The 26,972-nt window shown below is 37.2% G+C and overlaps 1 protein-coding gene across 1 annotated transcript in view; it reads right to left on the bottom strand.

Annotated features, from left to right (window-relative positions):
- Positions 1-26,972, bottom strand: part of CalpC (calpain C) — a 298,680-nt gene that overhangs the window by 239,637 nt on the left and 32,071 nt on the right. The window contains exon 2 of the mRNA XM_069818993.1: positions 24,156-24,302. Coding sequence (XP_069675094.1) covers positions 24,156-24,293 — 138 coding nt within the window. The 5' untranslated portion in view covers positions 24,294-24,302. The remainder of the gene's footprint in view (positions 1-24,155; positions 24,303-26,972) is intronic.

Genomic DNA, 26,972 nt, shown 5'->3' with positions numbered 1-26,972 from the left:
TTGTAACGTGTTTGAAATGATCTGCCTGTCTGTCCTATATAGAAGCTGTTGCAGGTGTTACATTTGAGTTTGTACGTATATGTCGTATATGACTGTGTCGTTGTATTTGTTTGTTTGTGTTGTTTGTGTGTTGAGATGTTTTTGTAGAGTATTACCTATTTGTTCTGTATGCGATGTTGTAATTTAATTTCTTGAATGAGGTTGCAATCTTGTGTGTCTTCTTGTTTTCGTATATTAGTGTGATGTATTTTTTGTGTTCTTGCGTTTCTGTTGTATTATTATGTTTTTTGTAATTATGTTTTGTCTTTCGTATTATGTTGGGGTTGTATCCGTTTTCTTGTGCTATGTATTTGATTGTGTTTAGTTCTTCTTTGTAATCATGGTTCAATGGTATGTTGAGTTGTCGGCGCCAAGACCAGCAACAACCAGTTCTGAAGATGGCCAATAGCAGGCCGAAACATGTTAACAAGGTAATATAAATTTTAACACGTGAATTTTTTTTTAATTGGGTTATTTTACGACGCTGTGTCATCATCTCAGGTTATTTAGCGTCTGAATGATATGAAGGTGATAATGCCGGTGAAATGAGTCCGGGGTCCAGCACCGATAGCTACCCAGGATTTGCTCGTATTGGGTTGAGGGAAAACCCCAGAAAAAACCTCAACCAGGTAACTTGCCACCTGGTTTCGCGGCCAGACGCGCTGACCGTTACTCCACAGGTGTGGACTTTTAACATGTGAAAGACACATAATACGTTTTCCGATACAAGTTTATTCAGCTATTGAGTGCATGCATTCATTCAGTGTTATAAATTACTGCTTAAAATCATTTTTTTCACCGAAGTCACATTTTTTATTAATTTGATATTAAACCCTATTTTTGAGGGAATTCTTCAATTGAAGGGTTAAAAAAAAACAACCATAGTTCAAAAACATAAATTTTCAGGAGAAACAAAAACTATCTAGCCTGGGTGTCATTGACACTTCAAGTGTGAAATTCATCCTGCCACTTCTTAATGTGTTGTAGAAACTTGGGAAACCGAAGTACATTTGAGCCGTTCAGAGCAGAAGTGGTGTAAGTCAAAAATGGGCAATGAGGTTTAAAGTAAACATTCTGTAAAATACAGCGCAAAGTAGCAATTAATATTCAATATATTTAAACTGTTAGTAGTCAGTGGATAGCAAGAAGGTCATATTAATTGCTACTTTGCGCTGTATTTTACAGAATTTTTACTTTAAACCTCATTACCCAATTTTGACTTACACCACTTTTGCTCTGAACGGCTCATTTATAACTTAAATTGCCTCATAGGAATACATGTGTAAGTGTAGGTCACTGTGGACAATGGTTGATTTAAGAAAAAATACACTGTTGTAGCTGAATTGTGCCTCCCTTTAATCTTCTTTTTCTTTATTATATCCTGTTTCTTCTCCTTTCGTTGCTTACGTTGCTTTCTTTTCTCTGAGGTGCCTTTTGTCGCATACGTAAAAAGCAGTATTGTCGATCTACTACAGTTTAAAATCGTATGGATAAATGTTTCAAGATTATATCAATGGGATATTTTGTAAATGCTACCATCGTCCTGGCTGGACAAAAAAAAAAGTCTTTGGACTATGGTCGTTTTATGAAAACCACTGAAAATTTCCACTCCTATAACATAGGCCTATGGTGTTTTTTTCCCTAACAACTAATTCAGTACACGGCTGCTACAATACACTCACCATATGCTTATATATCAAATTTGCATTTTTTGGACTATGATTCTTTTTTTTTTTTAATAATCTTCAATTAGTCTCGACATTTGAAATGAATTTGATATTTTTAACATAAATGAAAACATGGAGCTACTATTGCAACTGATGCAAGCATGTATCGGATGCATGGACGCATAGACGCAATCAGCATCTGTTGTGGACTGCAAACTAAAGAGGAGAAATATACAGTTAGTCCCTGCGAACGTTCCTGGTGTTTCTGTCGGCTGACCAGCGGCAGATCTCCATCGCTACCGCCGCTGTTTGCAGCCACGAACTCACGGCGCTTCGTCGGATTAAAATGTGCATAGAGTTCAACTCCAAACTCCTGGCACTCGTCCTCTTGCTCTACTTTTCTTCCCCTTATTCTCCGTGTCTTTCCCGTATTCCCCTTTCCTTCCTCTTTTTCTCTTTGTATTGTAGCGGCAAGAGGGGGTTGCTTTTTTATATAATGGTTAGACTTCGGATTTTAGGTAAAAACCTAGTTTAATCCTTAAAAGATAAGTTCATGAAAACTTGCAAGTACACGTTTCATATAAAACTATGCCTAAAATTGGTATTTTAATAGCACCTATAAATGCCTATTTTGACGAAAAAGCCTATTTTGACCTATTAAGTATGTTTTATCTCTAATAGGTCAAAACATCCATTTTTATTTCGAAAATTTGTATTTTAAATTCCAAATGTGTTCCTGGTTCTGTTGGAAATAAGGTACGGGATAAACTGGAGCAAGTTCTGCAGAGAAATGTAGGGCTGAAGGACCTGCGTACTGCTTCAGATATCCTAGCAGGGAAGAACACGGATTTACAATGTAACATTCCTGTCCAACTAGTGTCAAAATTTAAATACGCTCCTGTTACTTTAGTGGATGTGGAGCGTTCATTTTCAGCATACAAATTTGTGTTGAGTGACGGACGGCATTGCTTTTAGTTGAAAATTTAGAAAAAGTATTAGTAATTTATTGCGAAGCTAATTACGGACATTAACGGACAAGGTTTGGTGAAAATTGATCATATTTGACTTGTTTGTGTACTGAATTTATGTTTAAAACTTATTTTTACAGTCAGATATTTGTTGTTCTTGTACTTTTAGTAGACTAGTAGTGGTGGTAACAGTGTATAAGCATTTAAAATTATTAAATTCTATGAGGGAATGTTAGAGCCTATTTTCAATTCTTTAGAGACTATTTCCTACACTTTTAAGACTATTAAAGGCACCTAAAATTACATATTAACGACCTAAAAACCCGTACCCTAGTGATGGTCAACTCACAAGCTAACTCTCCCCTATGGAGAAAGACTTGGTTCTACGTCAAAAATAAAACAAAATGCCACTCTCTGGGATTTGAAACCGGAATTTAAACATAAAATTCCGATACACTTATTTTTTATTATAAAGCACTCTAATTTCACAATTTCTCTATGGGAAACGGTCTATCGGCTTTATGTCCAGAACAGAGCAGCTCAGACAACATTAGTCTAACCACTTCGAATGCTTTCTTTAAATTAATGAAATTCTCGTGGCTTCTCTTTTTCTAGAGTCAACGCAGAAGAAAGAGTCCGCTGGACTATGTGGTCGTCATGGAGAGTGACGCTTCCTCGATGCCATGGGAACCCGACATTCTGTCATGCAAAGCGTCAGTCAGCATTCCGAGCACGTACAGAGTTCTTGCACCTCCGAACGCACAGGAAGCCGCGTTCGCGGGAGAGAGTGAGAAGAAAATTCAATGCCCCATCGATTTCTATATTGGCTCCACCTGATGAGCGACACTCTGAGAATACGACATCGGATTTCACTTATGACTCAATGATATCCCTTCCTTGTTTGGTAGCCAGGCTGCTAAGGAATGTTACTTATCGGCAGCGAACTCTTAGTCAGCTTTAATTCCTACGAAACAAGAAGACTCATATCGCCTTTAGTAGGGATTCTAAAGTTTTCTCTGACAACTCACCATCACTGGACAAAATTTTATGAAACGTGATTCAAATGCCATGTCTGCATTTATAACAAGTCATTGAATGAACACGTTAAAATGCATAAAATGAAAAATATAAATACCTCTGAGGAACAACATAAAATACAAAATACTGCACGAAGTGCAAGAAACAATTTCACGAAATACAGAAAACAAATTAATGGTTTACGGGACTACTGCATAAAGTGCAAGAAACAACTGCAAGAAGTGAAGGAAACAACTGCATAAAGTGCAAGAAATAACTGCATAAAGTGCAAGAAATAACTGCAAGAAGTGCAAGAAACACTGCTCGAAGTGCAAGAAACAACTGCAAGAAGTGCAAGAAACACTGCACGAAGTGCAAGAAACAACTGCAAGAAGTGCACTAAGTGCAAGAAACAACTGCAAGAAGTGCAAACACTGCACGAAGTTCACTAATTGCAAAAAACAACTGCAAGAAGTGCAAGAAATAACTGCAAGAAGTGCAAGAAACACTGCACGAAGTGCAAGAAACAACTGCAAGAAGTGCAAGAAACACCTGCAAGAAGTGCACTAAGTGCAAGAAACAAGTGCAAGAAGCGCAAGAAACACTGCACGAAGTTACTAAGTGCAAGAAACAACTGCAAGAGGTGCAAGAAATAACTGCAAGAAGTGCAAGAAATAACTACAAGAAGTGCAAGAAACAGCTGCACGAAGTGCAAGTAACAAATGTAAGAAGTGCAAGAAACAACTGGAAGAAGTGCAAGAAACAGCTGCACGAAGTGCAAGTAACAAATGTAAGAAGTGCAAGAAACAACTGGAAGAAGTGCAAGAAACAGCTGCACGAAGTGCAAGTAACAAATGTAAGAAGTGCAAGAAACACTGCACGAAGTGCACTAAGTGCAAGAAACAACTGCAAGAAGTGCAAGAAATAACTGCAAGAAGTGCAAGAAACACTGCACGAAGTTCACTAAGTGCAAGAAACAACTGCAAGAAGTGCAAGAAATAACTGCAAGAAGTGCAAGAAATAACTGCAAGAAGTGCAAGAAATAACTGCAAGAAGTGCAAGAAACACTGCATGAAGTGCACGAAGTGCAAGAAACAACTGCAAGAAGTGTAAGAAATAACTGCAAGAAGTGCAAGAAACACTGCACGAAGTTCACTAAGTGCAAGAAATAACTGCAAGAAGTGCAAGAAACACTGCACGAAGTTCACTAAGTGCAAGAAATAACTGCAAAAAGTGCAAGAAACACTGCACGAAGTTCATTAAGTGCAAGAAACAACTGCAAGAAGTGCAAGAAATAACTGCAAGAAGTGCAAGAAACACTGCACGAAGTTCACTAAGTGCAAGAAACAACTGCAAGAAGTGCAAGAAATAACTGTAAGAAGTGCAAGAAACACTGCACGAAGTTCACTAAGTGCAAGAAACAACTGCAAGAAGTGCAAGAAATAACTGCAAGAAGTGCAAGAAATAACTGCAAGAAGTGCAAGAAATAACTGCAAGAAGTGCAAGAAACACTGCATGAAGTGCACGAAGTGCAAGAAACAACTGCAAGAAGTGTAAGAAATAACTGCAAGAAGTGCAAGAAACACTGCACGAAGTTCACTAAGTGCAAGAAATAACTGCAAGAAGTGCAAGAAACACTGCACGAAGTTCACTAAGTGCAAGAAATAACTGCAAAAAGTGCAAGAAACACTGCACGAAGTTCATTAAGTGCAAGAAACAACTGCAAGAAGTGCAAGAAATAACTGCAAGAAGTGCAAGAAACACTGCACGAAGTTCACTAAGTGCAAGAAACAACTGCAAGAAGTGCAAGAAATAACTGCAAGAAGTGCAAGAAACACTGCACGAAGTTCACTAAGTGCAAGAAACAACTGCAAGAAGTGCAAGAAATAACTGCAAGAAGTGCAAGAAACACTGCACGAAGTTCACTAAGTGCAAGAAACAACTGCAAGAAGTGCAAGAAATAACTGTAAGAAGTGCAAGAAATAACTGCAAGAAGTGCAAGAAATAACTGCAAGAAGTGCAAGAAACACTGCACGAAGTTCACTAAGTGCAAGAAACAACTGCAAGAAGTGCAAGAAATAACTGCAAGAAGTGCAAGAAACACTGCACGAAGTTCACTAAGTGCAAGAAATAACTGCAAGAAGTGCAAGAAATAACTGCAAGAAGTGCAAGAAACACTGCACGAAGTTCACTAAGTGTAAGAAATAACTGCAAAAAGTGCAAGAAACACTGCACGAAGTTCACTAAGTGCAAGAAACAACTGCAAGAAGTGCAAGAAATAACTGCAAGAAGTGCAAGAAACACTGCACGAAGTTCACTAAGTGCAAGAAATAACTGCAAGAATTGCAAGAAACACTACACGAAGTTCACTAAGTGCAAGAAATAACTGCAAGAAGTGCAAGAAACACTGCACGAAGTTCACTAAGTGCAAGAAACAACTGCAAGAAGTGCAAGAAATAACTGCAAGAAGTGCAAGAAATAACTGCAAGAAGTGCAAGAAACACTGCACGAAGTTCACTAAGTGCAAGAAATAACTGCAAGAATTGCAAGAAACACTACACGAAGTTCACTAAGTGCAAGAAATAACTGCAAGAAGTGCAAGAAACACTGCACGAAGTTCACTAAGTGCAAGAAACAACTGCAAGAAGTGCAAGAAATAACTGCAAGAAGTGCAAGAAATAACTGCAAGAAGTGCAAGAAACACTGCACGAAGTTCACTAAGTGCAAGAAATAACTGCAAGAATTGCAAGAAACACTACACGAAGTTCACTAAGTGCAAGAAATAACTGCAAGAAGTGCAAGAAACACTGCACGAAGTTCACTAAGTGCAAGAAACAACTGCAAGAAGTGCAAGAAATAACTGCAAGAAGTGCAAGAAATAACTGCAAGAAGTGCAAGAAACACTGCACGAAGTGCACTAAGTGCAAGAAACAACTGCACGAAGTGCAAGAAATAACTGCTTCATGTGATGTGTAAGAAACAACTGCATGAGCCACTGGCGTAGCTCGGTCGGTTAAGGCGCTTGCCTGCCGATCCGGAGTTGCGCTCGGACGCGGGTTCGATTCCCGCTAGGGCTATTACTGGTTGGGTTTTTTCCGAGGTTTTCCCCAACCGTAAGGCAAATGTTAGGTAATCTAGAGTGAATCCTCTGCCTCATCTCGCCAAATATCTTCTCGCTATCACCAATTCCATCGACGCTAAATAACCTCGTAGTTGATACAGCGTCGTTAAAAACCAGTAAAAAAACAAATACATACAGTATAAGGAACAAACGCATGAAGTGTAAGAAACAACTGCAGGATGTGTAAAGAACTGCATTAAGTTTAAGGAACGAATGCATGAAGTGTAAGCAATAACTGCACGTAATGTAAGAAATAACTGCATTAAGTTTAATACACATCTACACAACGTATAAGAAACAAAAACCAAACTGCATAACGTATAGAAAGTAACTATATATCATACAAGTAACACCTACCCAAATTAAAACAGCTAAATAACGTAGGCTATAAGAGACAACTACATAGCGTAGACTACAAGATGTAGCTGCACAACATACAAGAAACAACTACGTAACTATAAAAAGTAGGGCCTAATTACAGAACATACAAGAAACATTATACAACTTATAAGACACAACTAGTAAGTAATTATAAGGTAAGTATTAACTGATTTCTCGTATTTAAGTTATAAACAAACAGATCTACTATATAGGCTAAGCATATTGTGGCTACATTAACAGCAAATAATCCTTCATTTAGTTTCTTTAATCGCTTCCGAAATAAATTTATTTTAATTTATGATTTAAAACAGTAACAAACAACTGTTTCACAGAAAACAAAGAATAGGCCCTAAAGTAAATAAATATTTTAAAATGATACGTAAACGAAAACTAAAAAATAAGAAGAAAAACGCAGAAGAAAAGAATTTAATCATCAAAGGAAGGAAATTTATCTGCATAAATGTATTATGCTTAGGAATATGTAACACCGTACAAATCAGCAAGTTGTGTCTAGGAGTGCTGAATACGTTTATAGACTCCATAAAATTGTTCAGACACTTGCAGCAATTCGGGTGCGAAGGAATCGGACAATGAGGAACACATTTAGTGCCTGTAATCACAACTGACAAGCGAATTAATTCAAGGTAACGCGAACGAATACATTCATGAGTACTAATAGCGGAAGAAACCTGCATTCAATGCCACATTACAAATATACACAGCCCGCATCATACGAAACTCAGAAAGCAATGTTGACGACACAGCGTTCGTGATTGTCAACACAAATTACACAATAAATAATCGTCACTTCATTTCCTACTGAATTATTTAAACTCGATGAATTTTGCTCATCACGCAGGGCTGGTCAGCATTAAATACTACAACTTGAGAAATGAGGTTACTGAATGTTCACAAAATTTTCGTCTGTACTTTTATGTGATCAACATAACTGCATTGTTTACATTGTGTAAATGCAGATAAATACAAAATACCAATAAATAATAAAGAATGAGCAGTGCTCGTGTTCGGTCGCGGTTCAGAAATTATTTATATAAGAGGAATATAGAAAAAAAACTAGAAATAAAATAAAATAAGAGCTACAATGAGATCACATAATATAATATTAACATAGAGAAGAATTTACATAATTTTGTACGTCAATAAACTAGGAAAATATATGAAGAAAGAAAAAATATACACAGGGTGTAAACGATATAAACTGACAAAATTATACAGGCTGTACTTATCGGTTTACTAAACATGTGTAATAGTGAAATTTTGTTTTTCTTCTATTTTTGTTTTTAATTCCTAAAATATCATGATATTTACTGTTTGAGTAAATGTGAACGTCATTGCCAATGACTTTACATCCAACATACGCTAACACCACCACAATAGAGACAACACAGTACCTTGATTTGTAAACAAGGATATCACCACAGTCTACTATATACAGTCACGAAGTTTGAGTTTTGAGGGTGCTAGAAACAATGGACTGTGACGGTTCTATTTTGCATTGCCTGTAATGAGGCGATATTAGCGATCCTATTGGTGAGCAACTATCTAATGTTTGCATATTTACCACGTATTGAGCTTCGCTACTGTATATACTAGACTGTGATATCACCACAGTTGCAATGTAGATGGCGGACCGAAGTAAGTAATGACAATCTACTATCATTTTCAAAAACATTATACTCGCAGATTACATTTTTTTCTAAGGAAACCACAAAAGTTACACAAAAATTGTATTAGACTTCTTTATTCAATAATTTATGTTCTGTCACCAGTATTTTTATCAGTTTATATCGTTTACATCTTGTATAAGATATTTTATATAGGTATACATAAAAAAAATCCGAAATTAGAGAATACAAATATAATATAGGCTGATTATTGAGTTATACACATATAAATTTACATAATTATACTGAAGATATTAAGATGTTTTTAATTTTCTTACTGTATTTTAGTGGGTTACGTATTAGAAGTTCTGGGTGTAATTTAGTTACAGAATTATAGAACCAAGGGCTAAAATTAATGCTTTGCTTTTGACCAGCATATGTGAAACATTTAGGTTCTACTAAAGTTAAATTATTATTTCGGATTATGCCATGGTTATGTGCCTTTAATATAAACTTATTAAGATCTTCATGAAAAAAAAATGAACAGCTTATATTTATAAATTTGTTCAATTTTAAATACATTAAATTCGACAATAAAATATTTCTTCATTCTTAATTCTTCTCGTCGACCTGGTTGGCGAGTTGGTATAGCATTGGTCTTCTATGCCCAAGGTTGCGGGTTCGATCCCGGGCCAGGTCGATGGCATTTAAGTGTGCTTAAATGCGACAGACTCATGTCAGTAGATTTACTGGCATGTAAAAGAACTCCTGCGGGACAAAATTCCGGCACATTCGGCGACACTGATATAACCTCTGCAGTTGCGAGCGTCGTTAAATAAAAAAAACACACATTAATTCTTCTCTTTTTTACTTGGTCATTTTACAACATTGTGTCAACTACTGGGTTATTTAGCGTCGATGGAATTGATGATAGCGAGATGGTATTTGCGAGATGAGGCCGAGGACGGTTGGAGAAAACCTCGGTAAAACCATAACCAGGTAATCAGCCCAAGCGAGAATCGAACCCACCCTCGAGCGCAATTTCGGAACAGCAGGCAAACGCGCTACCGCCTGACCTACGCCAGTGGCTAAATTTTTTTGTTTACATAACGTTCTAACCACATTATCTAGTCATAACCACATTATCTAGTAATATACAGAGTGATCCGTTTGGAAATATATAAAATAAACCCTGTGGCATGAGAACTGTTCCTATTTATTTTTCAGCAATCTGGAAAATACTCTACAAGGATGGGAATATTAACACTACCTAACTAGACCTGAAAGTGCCTACCATTGCGTACACAACATATAGTGATGCTAAAGACTGGCCCACAATAAACCGGAAACGGAAACCGAAACGAAAACGGCAAGCGGAGGACGTGACCGTGAAGATTTTTTATAAACAATAAACCGAGAACGGACACAACTATGAATATCGATATGTATGTCAATAACGATATGTAAAGTCGATATTAAGCATTCTGATGTTATTTATGTATAATTGACCTATGGTGTTCTCTCACGATTACAAACCAGCCAACATGAACACAGGTTAACCAACTTCAACATTTCATTCAGTGTTCTGCCCAAGGATAGGTCTTGCACTGCAAACCCAGAATTCTCCAATCTTTCCTATTTTCTACCTTCCTCTTTGTCTCCTCATATGATCCTTATACCTTAACGTCATCTATCATCTGAAATATACTTCTCTCCCGAACTCTTCTCCCATTCACCATTCCTTCCAGTGCAACCAATTCCTTTTCCTCTTCCTGATCAGTTCCAGCATCATTCTTTCTTCGCCCGCTCTTTCCAACACAGCTTCATTTCTTATTCTGTCTGTCCACTTCACACATTCCATTCTTCTCCATATCCACATTTCAAATTCTTCTATTCGCTTCTGTTCACTTCGTCGTAATGTCCATGTCTCTCCGCATACAATGCCAAACTCCATGCAAAGCACTTTACTAGTCTCTTCCTTAGTTCTTTTCCAGAAGTCCGCAGAAGATGCTCCTTTACCTATTAAAACTTCCTTTGCCATTGCTATCCTCTTTTTGACTTCCTGGCAGCAGCTCATGTTAAGGCTGGTTCACAATAAACCGGGAAAGAAAACGACAACGAGAACGGAAATAATGTTAAAATAAATGTATTTAAATGTGAGTATTTACAACAGTTAATTGTGAATGCTCACGTTTAAATACATTTATTTTAACAATATTTCCGTTCTCGTTCTCATTGTCGTTTACATTACCGGTTTATTGTGAACCAGCCTTTACTGTTTATAGTACATCCCAAGTATTTGAAGCTGTCTACTACCTCATTTAGTATTCGCAAGTTTACCTTCTTTATTTTTCTTCCTAAGACCATGGTCTTCGTCTTATTTGCACTTATCTTCATCCCATACTGCTGACAACCTTCAACATTTATGGCACGGAACATTTAAGAATTTAATTCACGTGGTAGTCTGGTCACAGATACACGTAGCATAACTTAGGCCTATAATGAATGTGATTCTACTGAATTATTTGGTTAGTTACAAGCAATGGATGAAGATGAAATTATGTCACGGCCTGCTTGCTACAAAATATACGACGACCAAATAGTTTTTTGATGACAACAGAATGAATGTAGTAGGCTGTGATCGGAAACGAAAACGACAAAGTTAAAAGTTTGCCAACCTTCACGTTTCTGTTCCCGGGCTCCGGTAAGCTTCTCATTAATTGTGACCAGTCACATTTAAATATATTATATATTTTAACAATTTTTCTGTTCTTGTTCTCTTTTTTCGTTCCCGGTTTATTGTGGACCAGCCTTAATTCGTCGCATGTGTGATTTAATTTTCCAGGATATGTTTTGTAAGTGGAGACAGCCATTGTTTTGAGATCATCATTTAATCAGTATCCCTGGATCGTTGTGTATGGATATTATTAATTTAATGGATTAAGTACAGCTTACAGCAGTAATTTTTTGGAAATATTCAACTTTTTTTTTCTCCAGTACTATATCTTCTACAGTAATAAAAATTGGTATGTATAAAACACTGTCCTTCTGCTATATGAAAAAAAAATATATTTTTGCGATTTAATATATATATATATATATATATATATATTTTTTAATTCAAAATGGTGGCAGTTTACTGTGCAGTGATGAATCGTTTCCCTCACAACTCATTAACGTGATAACTATTTCATGCTCTCTCTCTTTTATTTTATTGCTGAAACTCATGTTTACAATATCATGCTCTTTCAACTACATTCCTTAATAAATAACTTTTTTTCTTATTTTGTGTTAGAAGAAAATACTGATATTTGATCATTTTTTAAATGAATATATTTTTTATCAGACAATCTATCAAAGGTAGAGAAGTGATCTTTCATCATATTGTAGGTAGCTTATGGCATGCATAAATACACACAAAAAAATTCGTAACAGAATGTTGGATAGTTTTTTGAGTTATGAGGGAAACGCTTCATCACTGCACAGTGAACTGAATTTTGATAAAAAAAATGTTTTTTGTCATAATTTTTTTTTTCATATAGGAGAAGGGCAGGGTTTTACATATAGTAATTTTCATTATTGCACAAGATACAGTAATGGAGGAAAAAATGTTGAATATTTCCGAAATTTTACTGCTGTGAGCTATACCTAGTCCCGCGCCGTGGCGTCGCGGTCTAAGGCATCCTGCCTAGGATTCGTGTTACGGAATGCGCACTGGTTCGAGTCCTCGTGGGAGAAGAAATTTCCTCATGAAATTTCGGCCAGTGTATGGGACCGGTGCCCACCCAGCATCGTGATGCACTTGGGGAGCTACGATAGGTAGCGAAATCCGGTTGCGAATGCCAGCTATAACGGCTGGGGGGGATCATCGTGCTAACCACACGATACCTCTATTCTGGTTGGATGATCGTCCACCTGTGCTTCGGCATGTGGGCGTGAGGCCAGGGTGCTATTCATAGACATTTCGCAGCACGCGCTACGAGCGTACTAAGCTAGCCCCGGCTATCCACTGGTTACTTGTACAGATTTCAAATCATATCCTATCGCTAACACTGGTTTATGAATACGAAAAACGCTGATCATCCACCGGAAGCCCGCGCTAAAAATGTCTATGAATACGGCCCTTAAACTCCAGACAAATAAATTAGTTGGAGTCACTCTGAAAGCCACATAATTTTGAAGGACGATAAAAATCCTTAGCGTGTCTTCCTTCGGGAGAGAAATAAAAGTGTAGATCGTGTAGTAAAATTACGGCACGTATAAGAACCCTGTCCCTCATAGGGGGCTCCAGGCAAAATTTGTGGTCCATTTTCTCTCGCCATATTGAATTCTACGCTTAATAACCTCTGCTGTTAATTTATTCGTCCCCGAATTCCATTAGATACAAGATATCAACTCCAAGGTTCCGTGCGCGGTGCTAGCAGAGCGCAGTGTGTGCGACGAGGTCCTGTTCCAACCCGCCGCGCCGCGTCGTGCGATTATTCGCGTGCTGTGACGGTAACGGTGCGTTCAGATGTGGGTCTTCTGGTTGAGATTGAGGACCCGCGACCGTTAGGACAACTGTGGTCTGCCTCTGCGCGCGTAACGTGGGTGTAATGACATAACAGCAGCGGAAGTGCCCAGAGCACGAGCATATCCATTTGTAACGCCAGTCGGAAACACTTGCTGTGCTCGACGTAGTTGTAGTGATAGTGGTAGTAGCACAGTCTACTATATACAGTCGCGAAGCTCAATATGTAGTAAAAATGCAAACATGGATAGTTGCCCACCACTAGGATCGCTACTATCGCCTCATCATCGCAGATCTCTCTCCTAGCAGCCGACAAAATATGTTACACTTTCGTTGTGTTCTTTTGGAAAAATTAACACCTTCCTTCCATTATTGAAATATTAAATACATAAAGTTAATTTATTATTTTAATAAAGTATATTAAATTCCACCATAAACTCGAAGATACCTGCAAGAAATAGGTTAATATTATTTTTGTTTGTGCAAAACGAACTGAAATTTACTATAATCGCTTCACTCTTTCAAGATTATAGCGATAATTAACTATGAAACCAATAAATATTAATTTGCATTTCCCTTTACAACAATAATAATGGAAATATGAATTAATGGATTAACTTATGTACGTGTACCGGTACTTGTAGTGTAGGCTTACGTAGTTGACGTTAAGCAATAATAATCACACATGAATTGGAAATAAAACGTGATTAATAAATTTTATTGTAACAGACTTTTTCTACGTCTCTAATAAAGTAACAAATAAAAATAACAACAAAATTAACAGCTATAATTAAAAACATATCCTTTGAAAAAAAAAGTAGGCCTAAGCAATAATAATCCCACCAGAATTGAAAATAAAACGTGATCAATAAATGTCATTAAAACAAACTTAATTTTTCTACGTCTCTAGTAAATTATTATTATTCCAATTATTGTATTTTAGCCATTAACATTTTCATTACAACCAATAACGAACATTTCACAAGCATCAATGTGAAATACGCAACGAGCTAGCACTCGATGGAAATACGATTCAGTCCAAAATCGACCGTGGACAGTCTATTGTTTCTAGTTGCTAACCGCTTGGAGCGCTTTATCACGAGATTTGCAAAAAATCACCTCAAGCTTCGCGACTGTATATAGTAGACTGTGGTAGTAGTATAATAGTGGTAGTAGCCTAGTAGTGATGTAATAGTGATGGTAGTGGTACCGGTGGTGGTAGTAGCGGTAGTGGCAGTAGTAGTGAAGTAATAGTTGTAGTAGTAACCGTGTAATAGTAGTGACAGTAGTGGTAGTGGCAGTGGTAATAATAGTGGCAGTCCACACCTGTGGAGTAAAGGTTAGAGAGTCTAGCCGCGAGACCAGGTGACCCGGGTTCGATTCCCGATCGGGACAAGTTACCTGGTTGAGGTTTTTTCCGGGGTTTTCCCTCAACCCAATATGAGCAAATGCTGGGTAACTTTCGGTGTTGGACCCCGGGCTCATTTCACCGGCATTATCACCTTCATCTCATTCAGACGCTAAATAACCTGAGATGTTGATAAAGCGTCGTAAAATAACCTACTAAAAATAATAATAGTGGCAGTAGTAGTAATGGTATTAGTATTGGCAGTTTATAGTAGTAGTGGCAATAGAAGTATTAATGGTAGTGATAGTAAATAAAAAAATCGAAAATAAAGAAGATTGAAGGGAAAATAAAAGACAAAAAGGAGGTAAATATAAGTAAAATTGACGGAAATGAAAGAAAAATGCAAGGAAATTAAAGAAAAACGGAAGGAAATGAAAGGAAAATGGAAGGAAATGAAAGAAAAGTGGAAGAAAATTGAAGGAAATTGAAAGAAAATGAAAGGATGTCAAAGAAAATTGAAGGAAAATGGAAGGAAATGGAAGAAAAATTGAAGGAAATTAAAGAAAAATGGAAGGATACAAAGGAAAAATGTTCATACAACATAGGGTTAAAACTTAATAGTTTTCCCAGAAAAAAATATTTCTTTCCTTATTTTATTTGCGTGGGTCAAAATAAATTAAGCTGATGTGAAAATAAATTAAGGTGATATGTAATTAAGTTGGTATGTAATTAATTAAGGTGATATGTAATTATTTAAATTGGTAATAGTTGGGTGAAATAGAAGTACTTATAAGTTCTATTTTATTTTATTTCATGTAATTGTAATTATTATATATTATATATCACTGCCACCGGGTGTATACCCAATTGTAGTGTTAATAAATACATACATACTGCTTATATCACAAGTAAAATAAGGAAAACAGTTACATCAGTAGGTATATCTAGCAAAGAGTTCATATTAGTTTAAATAAATATTTGTTTCCTATTACGTTTTCGTTAAATTAAATAATGCATGCTTAAACTTGTTAATATTCTGGTGTGAGAGACGTGACAACATGATCAGGAGGATTCATGCAGCTGACGTACAGCTCAGCTGAGTTCAAGCTCCCTGTCCATATGTCTCCTGCCGAGCGGATGGCAGTTCAGTACAGGTATTCGATAAACATTCACAGTTCAGGAATATCATATATTATTAATTTATGGAGAAAATCGTCGTAATTCAAGTGCGGAAAGAAGGATGTACCTCCAACGTTTTCCGCAAAGAAGGTTACCTAATCGGCGATCTTTTGTAACAGTTTCTCAACGATTATTAGAATCTGGGAGTCTTTTACCCCGTTTCGTAAATCACACAACCAGAAATTTCTTTAAAAATGATACTGGTTTACGGAAGCGGGAGAGATTAAAATTTTGCATTACAAGAAATGTGAATGTGATTTTGTGCAGTAAACCATATTGTTTCTTTTTAGACGTACAATAAAAAAATGGAGCAATATTTTAAAATCAAATGGAAATTTACCATTGGGTATGTTCTATTAATGAGGTGAAAGTTTGTATTTGCTGCTCGTTTTATGTAAACAACAGTTGTCCTGACCCACCTCTGCATTAGAACAGAGCATCTGCTTTGTACCGGTATGTCTGTACTCGCTTGTGCTGTACTGTGTATTTGTAAACCCACTCCTCCACATCCAGCAACTTTGTCAAACGTCTAATATTATAAACTTTAATAATTAGTTAAATATTGCAATTAGAAAAAAATTGTAAGGACATTTTTTCTTCCTTGTGACATGAATAATCATCAGTTAAAATAATTTTATTTTAGTAGGTTATTTTAGGACGCTTTATCAACATCGTAGGTTATTTAGCGTCTGAATGAGATGAAGATGATAATGCCAGTGAAATGAGTCCGGGGTCCAACACCAAAAGTTACGCAGCATTTCCTCATATTGGGTTGAGGGAAAACCCTGGAAAAACCTCAACCAGGTAACTTGCCCCGACTGGGAATCGAACCCGGGCCACCTGGTTTCGCGGCTAGACGCGCTAACTGTTACTCCACAGATGTGGACCAGTTAAAATAATGGCACTTATACCCCTTACACCCTGTATATGTAATAATTAGAGTAATTTTATCTTATAACTATCAAGGCCATACATTTTAACAATTACTGTATATGTATTTGTATTAGCCTATTTTATCAATATTTAACATGAATTTGGAAATCATGTTAAGCTGTGACCGTCAAACTTATCAGTGTACAAAAATGTGATTGAACACACAGATACTATTTATTCATATTAAGAGATAAAGTCCACACCTGTGAAGTAACGGCTAGAGCGTCTGGCCGCGAAACTACGTGGCCCTGGTTCGATTCCCGGTCGGGGCAAGTTACCTGGTTGAGGTTTTTTCCGGGGTTTTCCCTCATCCCAATATGAGCAAATGCTGGGTAACTTTCAGTGTTGGACCCCGGACTCATTTCACCGGCATTATCACCTTCATCTCATTCAGACGCTAAATAATCTAAGCTGTTGATAAAGTGTCGTAAAATAACCTATTAAAATAAAAATAAAAAAGAGATAAATGGTAACGTTTTCGGTTCGAAAGAACCATCTTCAGATCAAATAAATGAACCTACAGAGTACATTATATAGGCTAATGCAAACAAACGGTGAAAAAAAAATATATATATTGGATATCAGTAGTGCATATAAATGTCATAGGTTAAAATAGAATAAAACCATATAACATTAACAAATTGTAATAAAAGAACTATCTATCTACCTCATATATATGAGGTAGTACAACGTATTGATAGTACGTAATGTAATTAATCATTGAGAACTTTTATTATAGAAAAGAGTTGTAAGCAGAGCAAGAGCATCACATGGCAATGTTATAAGACATACGTTAGTAAAATTATAAGTACCAGATACAAATAAGTTTGGAGATAAATGTAACATTATTGTGCATGGTGACAGCCTATACAAAATATCAGTTCCTGAGTGTTGTTACAAGATAAAATTAAATTGATTACGGTAGTTGATTACATGTCTTCATGCTACGAAGTAAAAATGAAACGTTCGCAACAGATTGTGCCTTGTAATTTGAAAATAAATATGTGAAATATAGGTTGGGGGTAGGTTAATGTAAAAATGGTGAACAAAATAAATCAAAATGGGGAAATGTTGAGAAAACCTCGAAGGTAAAACATCGTACTTACGGAACAGATGCGAAAGGCGTGTGTATCCAGAGCTGTAGAGAGACGGGCACAAAATGTTAGCAAACGTTACCTATACAAAGCGTCTAGGTTACATCAAATTGGAAGGTGGGAATGGGGGAAGAGTATTGGTTAGTTGGGGGTCATTTATCTTTTAAAATAGCATCTGTGTGTTCAATCACGTTTTTGCACTGATAAGTTTGACGGTTATAACAATAAATTATGAATAATATTTAACATGTTCCATTTTATTGTTATTTATATATGTAAATTAAATATTTCAATTGACATGCACAAATGTTTAGATATTGTATAAAAATGCCTGAAGGGGAAAACGTTTGCAATAGAAATGACAAAAAACAAATTATTATAAGTATGTTGTGAAATTTGTTTTTAATTAGATAAGTCATTTGAATGAAAACCACAAATAAAATTAATTACATGGATATAACATAAGACTTATCGAATAACAACCATCATAATGGATTAAAAATATATGAATTAAGCTTAAATCCATGGCTGTATGCCACGGCTGCTGTGAAATACCAAAATGAAAAAGTATAATGCGTATGAGAAAACTGCAAAACATATATCTCGAGTAACTACCAACACATGTATTTTTTAATGAAGAAGATTTATAACCTATATCCAGGCAAATAGTAATCGTAAATATTTTGTTTGAAAACAATATGAAATCGTAATATTCGTCGTTTTAGGGCATACTACAGTAATAGTTCGTTTAGTTTCCTCGAGTGCAGTTCGGTGACTTCTTTGGACGCCCACTTAACAGATTAGGCTAATTTCTTCCTGCAAAAACAGCACTTACACCCCACACATCATATTCCTAGCGACCTTGACAGCTAAATGATGAGATTTTTAATTCGGAAACGATGTGGCAAGTCTTCCTCCAAGTGGAGTAGAAAAGAGGGTGTCAATTTTTCTGAACGACGGTTGTAATTGCTTATTAACAGGAGGAGACAAGATTTCTGTCGCAGTAAGAAAGGTACTTATTTATGACAACCAATTAGTAAGAAAGGGTAGAGCATCAGTCGGCAAAGGTCTAACTCCGAACCCAGCGGTCCCGGGTTCGATTTCCGGTCAGGACGAGTTGCCTAGGTGAGGTTTTTTCGGAGTTTTCCCCTCACTCCTATGGATAAATATCAGGTAACTTTATCAGGCGATTGGAACCCCACTCATCTTCGCCACTTCTTTTCCTCCCCCATCACCCTTTTCTCATCACCGTTTCTGGTTTTTCAGGTCATTCTACAGGCGGCCTCCCGAAGCTGCTGACTCTCTTGACCGGCCTCCGTGGAATGTAGTTAAGCGACGTTGGATGGCTTCTGCAACGAGCATCCGAGGCGGACCTACTCGGGGGAGGAGTTTCGTCTCGGACCGACAGGAGGGCCTTGGGGGAATTTGCCGAAGGAGGAATGGTATATGGATTCTGTCGGCTGTAGGGACCGGTCGTTAAGGGAGTCGGTACGCGTAGGGGATCTGTGGCACGCAACTCATTCCATATCGAGGGTTAGCGCAATAGATCTCAACAGGTTGCAGTGGTGGGCCATCCGTGCCTTCCTCAGTTAAATTCCATTCCATTCTAGTCGGCAAAGTCTTTCTATGAAACGGCACTCGAGGATATTGAACAAACTATGAGTAATATAAATATTGTTCTCTGTAGCCTAGTTATTCTCCAAAGGATTTACTTATTCATTTGTAATATTTGGCAGGTATGTATACATACGTTACAATGAACTGGGAGCACATGTTTTAAAATATAGTCAAATCTTTAGCAATATAAAGCAATCTTTGACAAATCTTTCACAATATTGATCAATCTTTGACAGTCTTTGTTAAGTTTTCTTGCGAAATATTAAATTGGAAGAAAAATTTGATTGTATAAAAGCATTTTTTAGTTATTTCCTCCAGTACAGTCAAAGACAAAGTCTATAATAGTATAGTACGTCACTTGGCCAAACCGTCCTTATCCGTTACCCCGAAAAGATATACCACTCTATCTACACTGTTGAATAAAACTGGAATCCGCACTGTACGATTAAGAATTACAGGAAGGTGCTCACTCTTGAAGCTTGATTGACTCTTGGCATGCTTGATTGCAAATAGCGTGTCGTTTGAAAGTAAACTAAAGCTATGTCGAAACTAGCTGCAATACCCGCACAATTACACACGAGTTCCTGTTAGAAATTTTCCCACATTCCCGCATGAGTCAGATAGTATTGTCTTACTCAGTCCTGTATGGGTACGGGAAGTAACCTCTATCATCACTGAAGCTCGATACTGCATATGATAGTTACTTAAGCTTAAGATAAACCCTTGCGTCGTCGGCCTGATTGGTATAGCGCTGGCCTTCTGTGCCCGAGGTTACGGGCCAGGTCGATGGCATTTACGTGTCCTTAAATGCTACAGGCTCATGTCAGTAGCTTTACTGGGATGTAAATGAACTCTTGCGGGACAAAATTCCGGCACACCGGCGACGCTGATATAACCTTGGCAGTTGCGAGCGTCGTTAAATAAAACATAAAATTTAACATTTAAACCCTTGCGGTGACTGAGTGGTCAGATCTCCGGCCTGTCTCGCAGGCGGTCCGGGTTCGAGTCCCGGTCAGATCTGGAATTTTTCATTGAAAAATCCATAGTGACAGGTCGCAGTTGGAATTTTTCTCGAGGTTCTCCCGTTTTTCCCTATATTATGTATCTATATCATTTCGTCACCATTTCTCCATTTCGTCATCATTCCATACCATAGCATTCCAGCTGGCGACGCAAGGAGGGGGCTGGCCTAGAGGCGAGGGGGTTTACCTGCTTGAAACCTGGGTACGCAGCGAATCTTGGTGTAGTCAGCCGGTGTGGGTTGGGAATACGCCTAGCTTGAGGGTTAGAGCAATAGATCGTAATAGATCGCAGTGCTGGACCATAGTGCTCCCTCTCGTAAATTCTATTCCATTCTATTCCATACTTGACGTAAGCATTTACACATGTATTTCTATGTCCCGCGCCGTGGCGTCGTGGTCTAAGGCATCCTGCCTAGGACTCGCGTTACGGAATGCGCGCTGGTTCGAGTCCTCATGGGGGAAGAAATTTTCTCATGAAATTTCGGCCAGTGTATGGGACCGGTGCCCACCCAGCATCGTGATGCACTTGGGGAGCTACGATAGGTAGCGAAATCCGGTTACGCAAACCAACTATAACGGCTGGGAGGCTCATCGTGCTAACCACACGATACCTCCATTCTGATTGGATGATCGTTCACCTCTGCTTCGGAATGTGGCTGTGAGGCCAGCAGCCGGCTGGTAGGTCTTGGCTCTTCAAGGGCTGTAGCGCCACGGATTAATTAATTAACATGTATTTCTATGAGACAATTTAAGTTATTAATGTACTTCAGATTTCCCAAGTTTCTACAACACCTTAAGAAATGTTAAATGTTATGTTTTATTTAACGACGCTCGAAACTGCAGAAGTTATATCAGCGTCACCGGATGTGCGGGAATTTTGTCCCGCAGGAGTTCTTTTACATGCCAGTAAATCCGCTGACAGGAGCCTGTCGCATTTAAGCACCTTAAGAAATGGCCTGATGAATTTCATACTTGAAGTGTCAACAACACCTATGCCAGATAGATTTTTGTTTCTCTTGAAAATTTATATTTTAACCCTTCAGTTCTTAAATATTTCCTAGTAACGAACGGCACAACATGGTTGTGTTTATATATCATTAGACAGTCATTAAGTCATAAGAAAAACAATTATATATTTTTATAGTTGCAATGCTGTATGAAGACATTATAACGGAGATGCTTTCTTTCTAGTTGTTATTTCCAAGCAACGAATAGCAATAAGATTATTACTTTGTGGCCATAAGAAGCTTTAGGTTGAAATGCAGGTTTTATTTAATGACAAGATTAAGAGGTTATGATTAAAACACTCAAGTTCAAAAAACATCACGAAGCTTCGATCTTGTAACGCTGAATCATCCATGTCCGGGTTCCGTTACGGTTGACTTCTCGCGCAGACATAATGATTTAATTCTAGATTTTTTGCTCTCGTATTTAATGCACCTTCAGAACTAGCCGCAATGTTCTTGCTTTCGAATAATCCTTTTCGATGGCGCCACATGTTTAACAAAAGACGACACACCATTGTCGCCGTACAAAAGAAAAGGAACTTCGTGTAAAACGTTCAGCACTTACACTGGGTCATTCTCTGTGGTTATGTGGTTATCGCCCTTACCTCCGGGCTTAAGTAGCGTAAGTTCAAAGCAGGTCGAGGACAATGTTTTGCTCAGGCTATAGTTTCCAAATTACGCTTTCCTTCAGGAGGATAATCAAAATTGTACACGAAATTGAAATTAATGAAGTTCAAATGAGTCCGAGGTCCAGCGCCGAAAGTTACCCAGCAATTCTGTTTCAAGTGGTTCAGGAAAAATCTCGGAAGAACTCCAACTAGGTAACACGTCCCAACCAGGATTTGAACTCAAACCCGCTCGTTCCACGGTCAGGCATGCTAACTGTTACTCCACAGCGATGGACGGCTACAGAATTTAATCTAAACATACTGGGACATCATTTTATTTTTACTAACATTTCTAATATTAACCTGGCTATACTTTTGGATTAACTGTTGAGAACAGGAAACACCGTTTGCTACCCCCTTCCAAGACTGGACTTCGACGATACTGGCGTAAAATACAAACAAATTACTTTACTAGGTATAGGAAGGAAGAAAAGTAGCTCATCCATTTACGTAAACTAGGAAATATCGCGATTTTGAGTTTATCATTTTCATTAGGTTTTTGATTAATCAAAATACAGTCCAATATTAACAATAAGTGTGTTTACTCACGAACTGAAGTATCCATGCTGACGTATTCATTACGCAGTGTATATTATATTGTCTACAGCACATTAGAGAATGAAGTTAAATCGAAAGACACTCATAATATGGATATTTAAACACATTTTTTAAAATGGTGGCCGTTTATTTCGATACAGGCTTCAGTTCTTTTGTGCATATTATCGCACTATAGACTATGTACCTAATTTCAGTACCAGTTTCGTCCTTCGTACTAGTAATTCATGTTGGATTAATTCTGTACTTACTCTATAAAAGAGTACCTTACGTACTGTAAATTCAATCTTCACTTCTGTCTGATTCGAAAAAATAAAATTACTATTATCCGTCCAAGTGGTTATGTCACAGAATTGTAGTAAGGGGAGAAATCACGTGACAGTTAATTACTTAACGAGGCCCTTTTATTTAAGTCATTTTAAATAGTTGTGTAATATTACGTAGACGTCCAATTCCTAACAGAAATTAATGATTTCAGAAAAGAGCTAAGACAGTCCAGCCACTAGTCTTTACAGAAGGGCGAGCAGAAGCGGGTGGGGGAAACCGGAATGCGACGTAGGCAAACGGACGACAGTACCTTGCGAAATTATTGAAAGCTCTTTCGTCACTGGAAAATGCGAACATATTTCTGGAACGTATTGCAATCACTCAGTACTGTTTACTGTGACCGTACGATTCTGCATATACAGTCTTGGTTCTGTGTGGAAGACGGGTGGATGTTTACTAGTAGAAGGGGTGGGAGTGAAGTACATTCAAAAACTCAGGTACAATAAAAACTGAAGTAAAAATGAAATGATGTCCCTGTATAAAAGCAAATCTAAATTTTGTGTGGTTGGTACAAATACATCATGGATACGACATCACGTGACTCCAAAGGTCAACAAAACCATATGATTAGCCATTTTTCAAGATGGCGGACTAGCTACATGTGTTCTCATCAGTTCTGAGGTTAAGTGGGACGAATTTACAAAGCAGTCATGGAGAAATGCATTCCTCCACGGGGAGAGAAGGACGGTACTTTGATAGTGACATCACTCAGTATAACCAACACTCTGCAACTCATCGTTTTCAAGATTTGGGAATAAATCATGCCGATTAAAATGGTTGGGCGTCATTAAAGATCGATTTTTATAACATTACATGTTATGGACCGTGTGAAATGGACAGACAGAATAAGAAATGAAGCAGTGCTAGAAAGAAGGGGTGAAGAAAGTCACCTTCGAGAGATGGCACTACTACAAATGTCCAATCAAATGCAGAATGTTCATAAAGGCATTCATTGTTGGTTTAATTGACATTAAAAATCAATACAGCCATACGTTATTATTTTGAAGAAGCAGAAATGCTGAAAAAAAAAAACTCACAATGAGATTCAGATTTCGTAAGTGAAATAAGGCACCTTACCTTCGGCCGTTTCCACACGAACTGGAATGGCGGGGTCTGATGGTAGAAAACCGAAGCCTGAGTGGCTGGAAACTCAGGGTCTTCCCACAATTCCCCGCGCTTCAGACAGGAGCGCTTGATCCGCTCGTAGTCGGTCATGAGGTAAACCTACAAGCAAAATAAAACTCCTCTTTACACGAATATCCGGCGAACTGATTAATTTATATTCAAAAATTTTTTCTTCAAGATATTATGAATATAATAATAATAACAATAATAATAACAATAATAATAATAATAATAATAATAATAATAATAATAATAATAATAATAATAATAATAATAGAGGCAAGAAGAGAGATATGGAATAGTAGGAGGGTTACGGAATACCAGTAAATCATCACTGTTTGATTATTCCATCTCGTGAAAACTATCGTAACTCCTTCCTTATGTTTGAGTTAACGTGGCAGATGCGCTCTGGAGACAATGATATTACAATAATAGAATAAAATCTCTTTTGTGGCTAGAAGAAATTAATTTTTGCAGGTATGTAGGGGATAAATTATGCAACAACTGCTGTTATGAATTGTCTGATTGTTCATAGGTTGTCTTTAAAGATTTTAAATATGATGCTTTCATCAAAGAGTGTAGCTAAACTGCTTTTTTTTAATGAGGTTAAGGGTGGCGCGTATCTTAAGTCGTTACTAGTTGAGGAGGGTGTTGTGGAATACATCAGTATGCAGAAAGATACGGAGTCCTCGACAATAAATTCAAGTAAAATTGAAAGAAATGAGTGACGAAGATTTTGAAGTCTGCGTTTCAAATCACAAGATGGTAATGCAGACTGCATATTTTGTGGGAGTATTTTTTTTTAAGATACCAGTGGAGAAGTTTGAGTAATATAAATTCAGTGTGAGTTGTGGGTCCATGAAGAGTGCGTAGGATGTGAATCAACATATGTGTGTGTGATTTTTGTAAATAAAATTGGTTTTAATGGTTTTGTGATGGGTATTCCATATACCAATGGCGACTCGTGATATTTTTTGTATGTACGATTGATGACTGATAACCAAGACAGAAACTTACTGCAACCCTTACTGAAGGGCAGCTACCCTTGTGGGATTTATATAATAATAACAATAATAATAATAATAATAATAATAATAATAATAATAATAATAATAATAATAATAGAGCATACGCAATTAATTTCTTGCTACAGTTAAATTCTTCTAAATGATCAAATAAAACTTCAGATATTCTTTCGGCAGTCCTGTCATCTGAAAGTCCTATTAATTCTTGTATTTATTATAGCTTAGTTTATTTATTTTTAAGTAATTTTGGTTTTTATTCATTTTATTTTTTATATTATATCATTTTAAATGATTTATTATTTCGTTTATTCTGTTCTTTTAAAATGACCAATGAACTGTATTTAAGGAGGCTGCAAGGGTACTTGAAAATTCGTATTGTAGTCTCTGACATAGTCTCCACCACCCAGAAAGAAAAGTCGTAGTACTAGGATGTACGGTTACATCCTCAAACGCGGGTAAAGTTAGTCATACCCTGCCCTCCGCACCCTCCCCTGCCCTTAACTTCACTGCTAGAAAAAAAAACCGTTTGCTGTAAGATAATTGGATGGTTCCTCAGAAAGTATTTCTAAGGACTGAGATGTGCAGTGGAGACAACTCACGACAGAAAGTGGAAGTTAGAAGAAAATTATTACGTCGGGACGTATTGAAAATCAAAATCTGTAATTAAAATGTTTTCTATCCTCAGAGGCACGAAATTAAATTGTAGGATCATCCTCATATTCTTCATGGAGGAATCGCCACTTCCATATATCCATCCCTATTCCATAATCCCGTTCTTTTTTCTACTTTTTTTTTTTTTTACTGTATGCATAATGTGTTTTCTATGTGTATGAAGTAATCAAGCCTAATAAATGTACAATTCGTTGCCTCAGAAAGCTGTATTTTCACACGAATATTTTAGTGGATAGGATTAGAAAATAAAATAGTAACTATTCCATATCCCTCTTCTTTCCTCTTACTTACTTACTGGCTTTTAAGGAACCCGAAGGTTCATTGCCGCCCTCACATAAGCCCGCCATTGGTCCCTATCCTGAGCAAGATTAATCCATTCTCTATCATCATATCCCACCTCCCTCAAATCCATTTTAATGTTATCTTCCCATCTACGTCTCGGCCTCCCTAAAGGTCTTTTCCCCTCCGGCCTCCCGACTAACACTCTATATGCATTTCTGGATTCACCCATACGTGCTACATACCCTGCCCATCTCAAACGTCTGGATTTTATGTTCCTAATTATGTCAAATGAAGAATACAATGCGTGCAGTTCTGTGCTGTGTAACTTTCTCCATTCTCCTGTAACTCATCCCTCTTAGCCCCAAATATTTTCCTAAGAACCTTATTCTCAAACACCCTTAACCTATGTTCCTCTCTCAAAATGAGAGTCCAAGTTTCACAATCATAAAGAACAACCGGTAATATAACTGTTTTATAAATTATAACTTTCAGATTTTTTGACAGCAGACTGTCACAGCATATTTATTCTGTGTTTAATTTCCTCCCGAGTATCATTTATATTTGTTACTGTTGCTGCAAGATATTTGAACTTCTCCACCTCTTCAAAAGATAAAATTCCAATTTTTATATTTCCATTTCGTACAATATTCTCGTCACGAGACATAATCATATACTTTGTCTTTTCGGGATTTACTTCCAAACCTATCTCTTTACTTGCTTCAAGTAAAATTCCCGTGTTTTCCCTAATCTTTTGTGGATTTTCTCCTAACATATTCACGTCATCTGCACA

This window comes from Periplaneta americana, chromosome 1 (genome assembly GCF_040183065.1).
Source record: "Periplaneta americana isolate PAMFEO1 chromosome 1, P.americana_PAMFEO1_priV1, whole genome shotgun sequence".
Classification (NCBI taxonomy): domain Eukaryota; kingdom Metazoa; phylum Arthropoda; class Insecta; order Blattodea; family Blattidae; genus Periplaneta; species Periplaneta americana.
The sequence above is the reverse complement of the archived record's forward strand: the minus strand, read 5'-3'. Positions and strand labels throughout refer to the sequence as shown.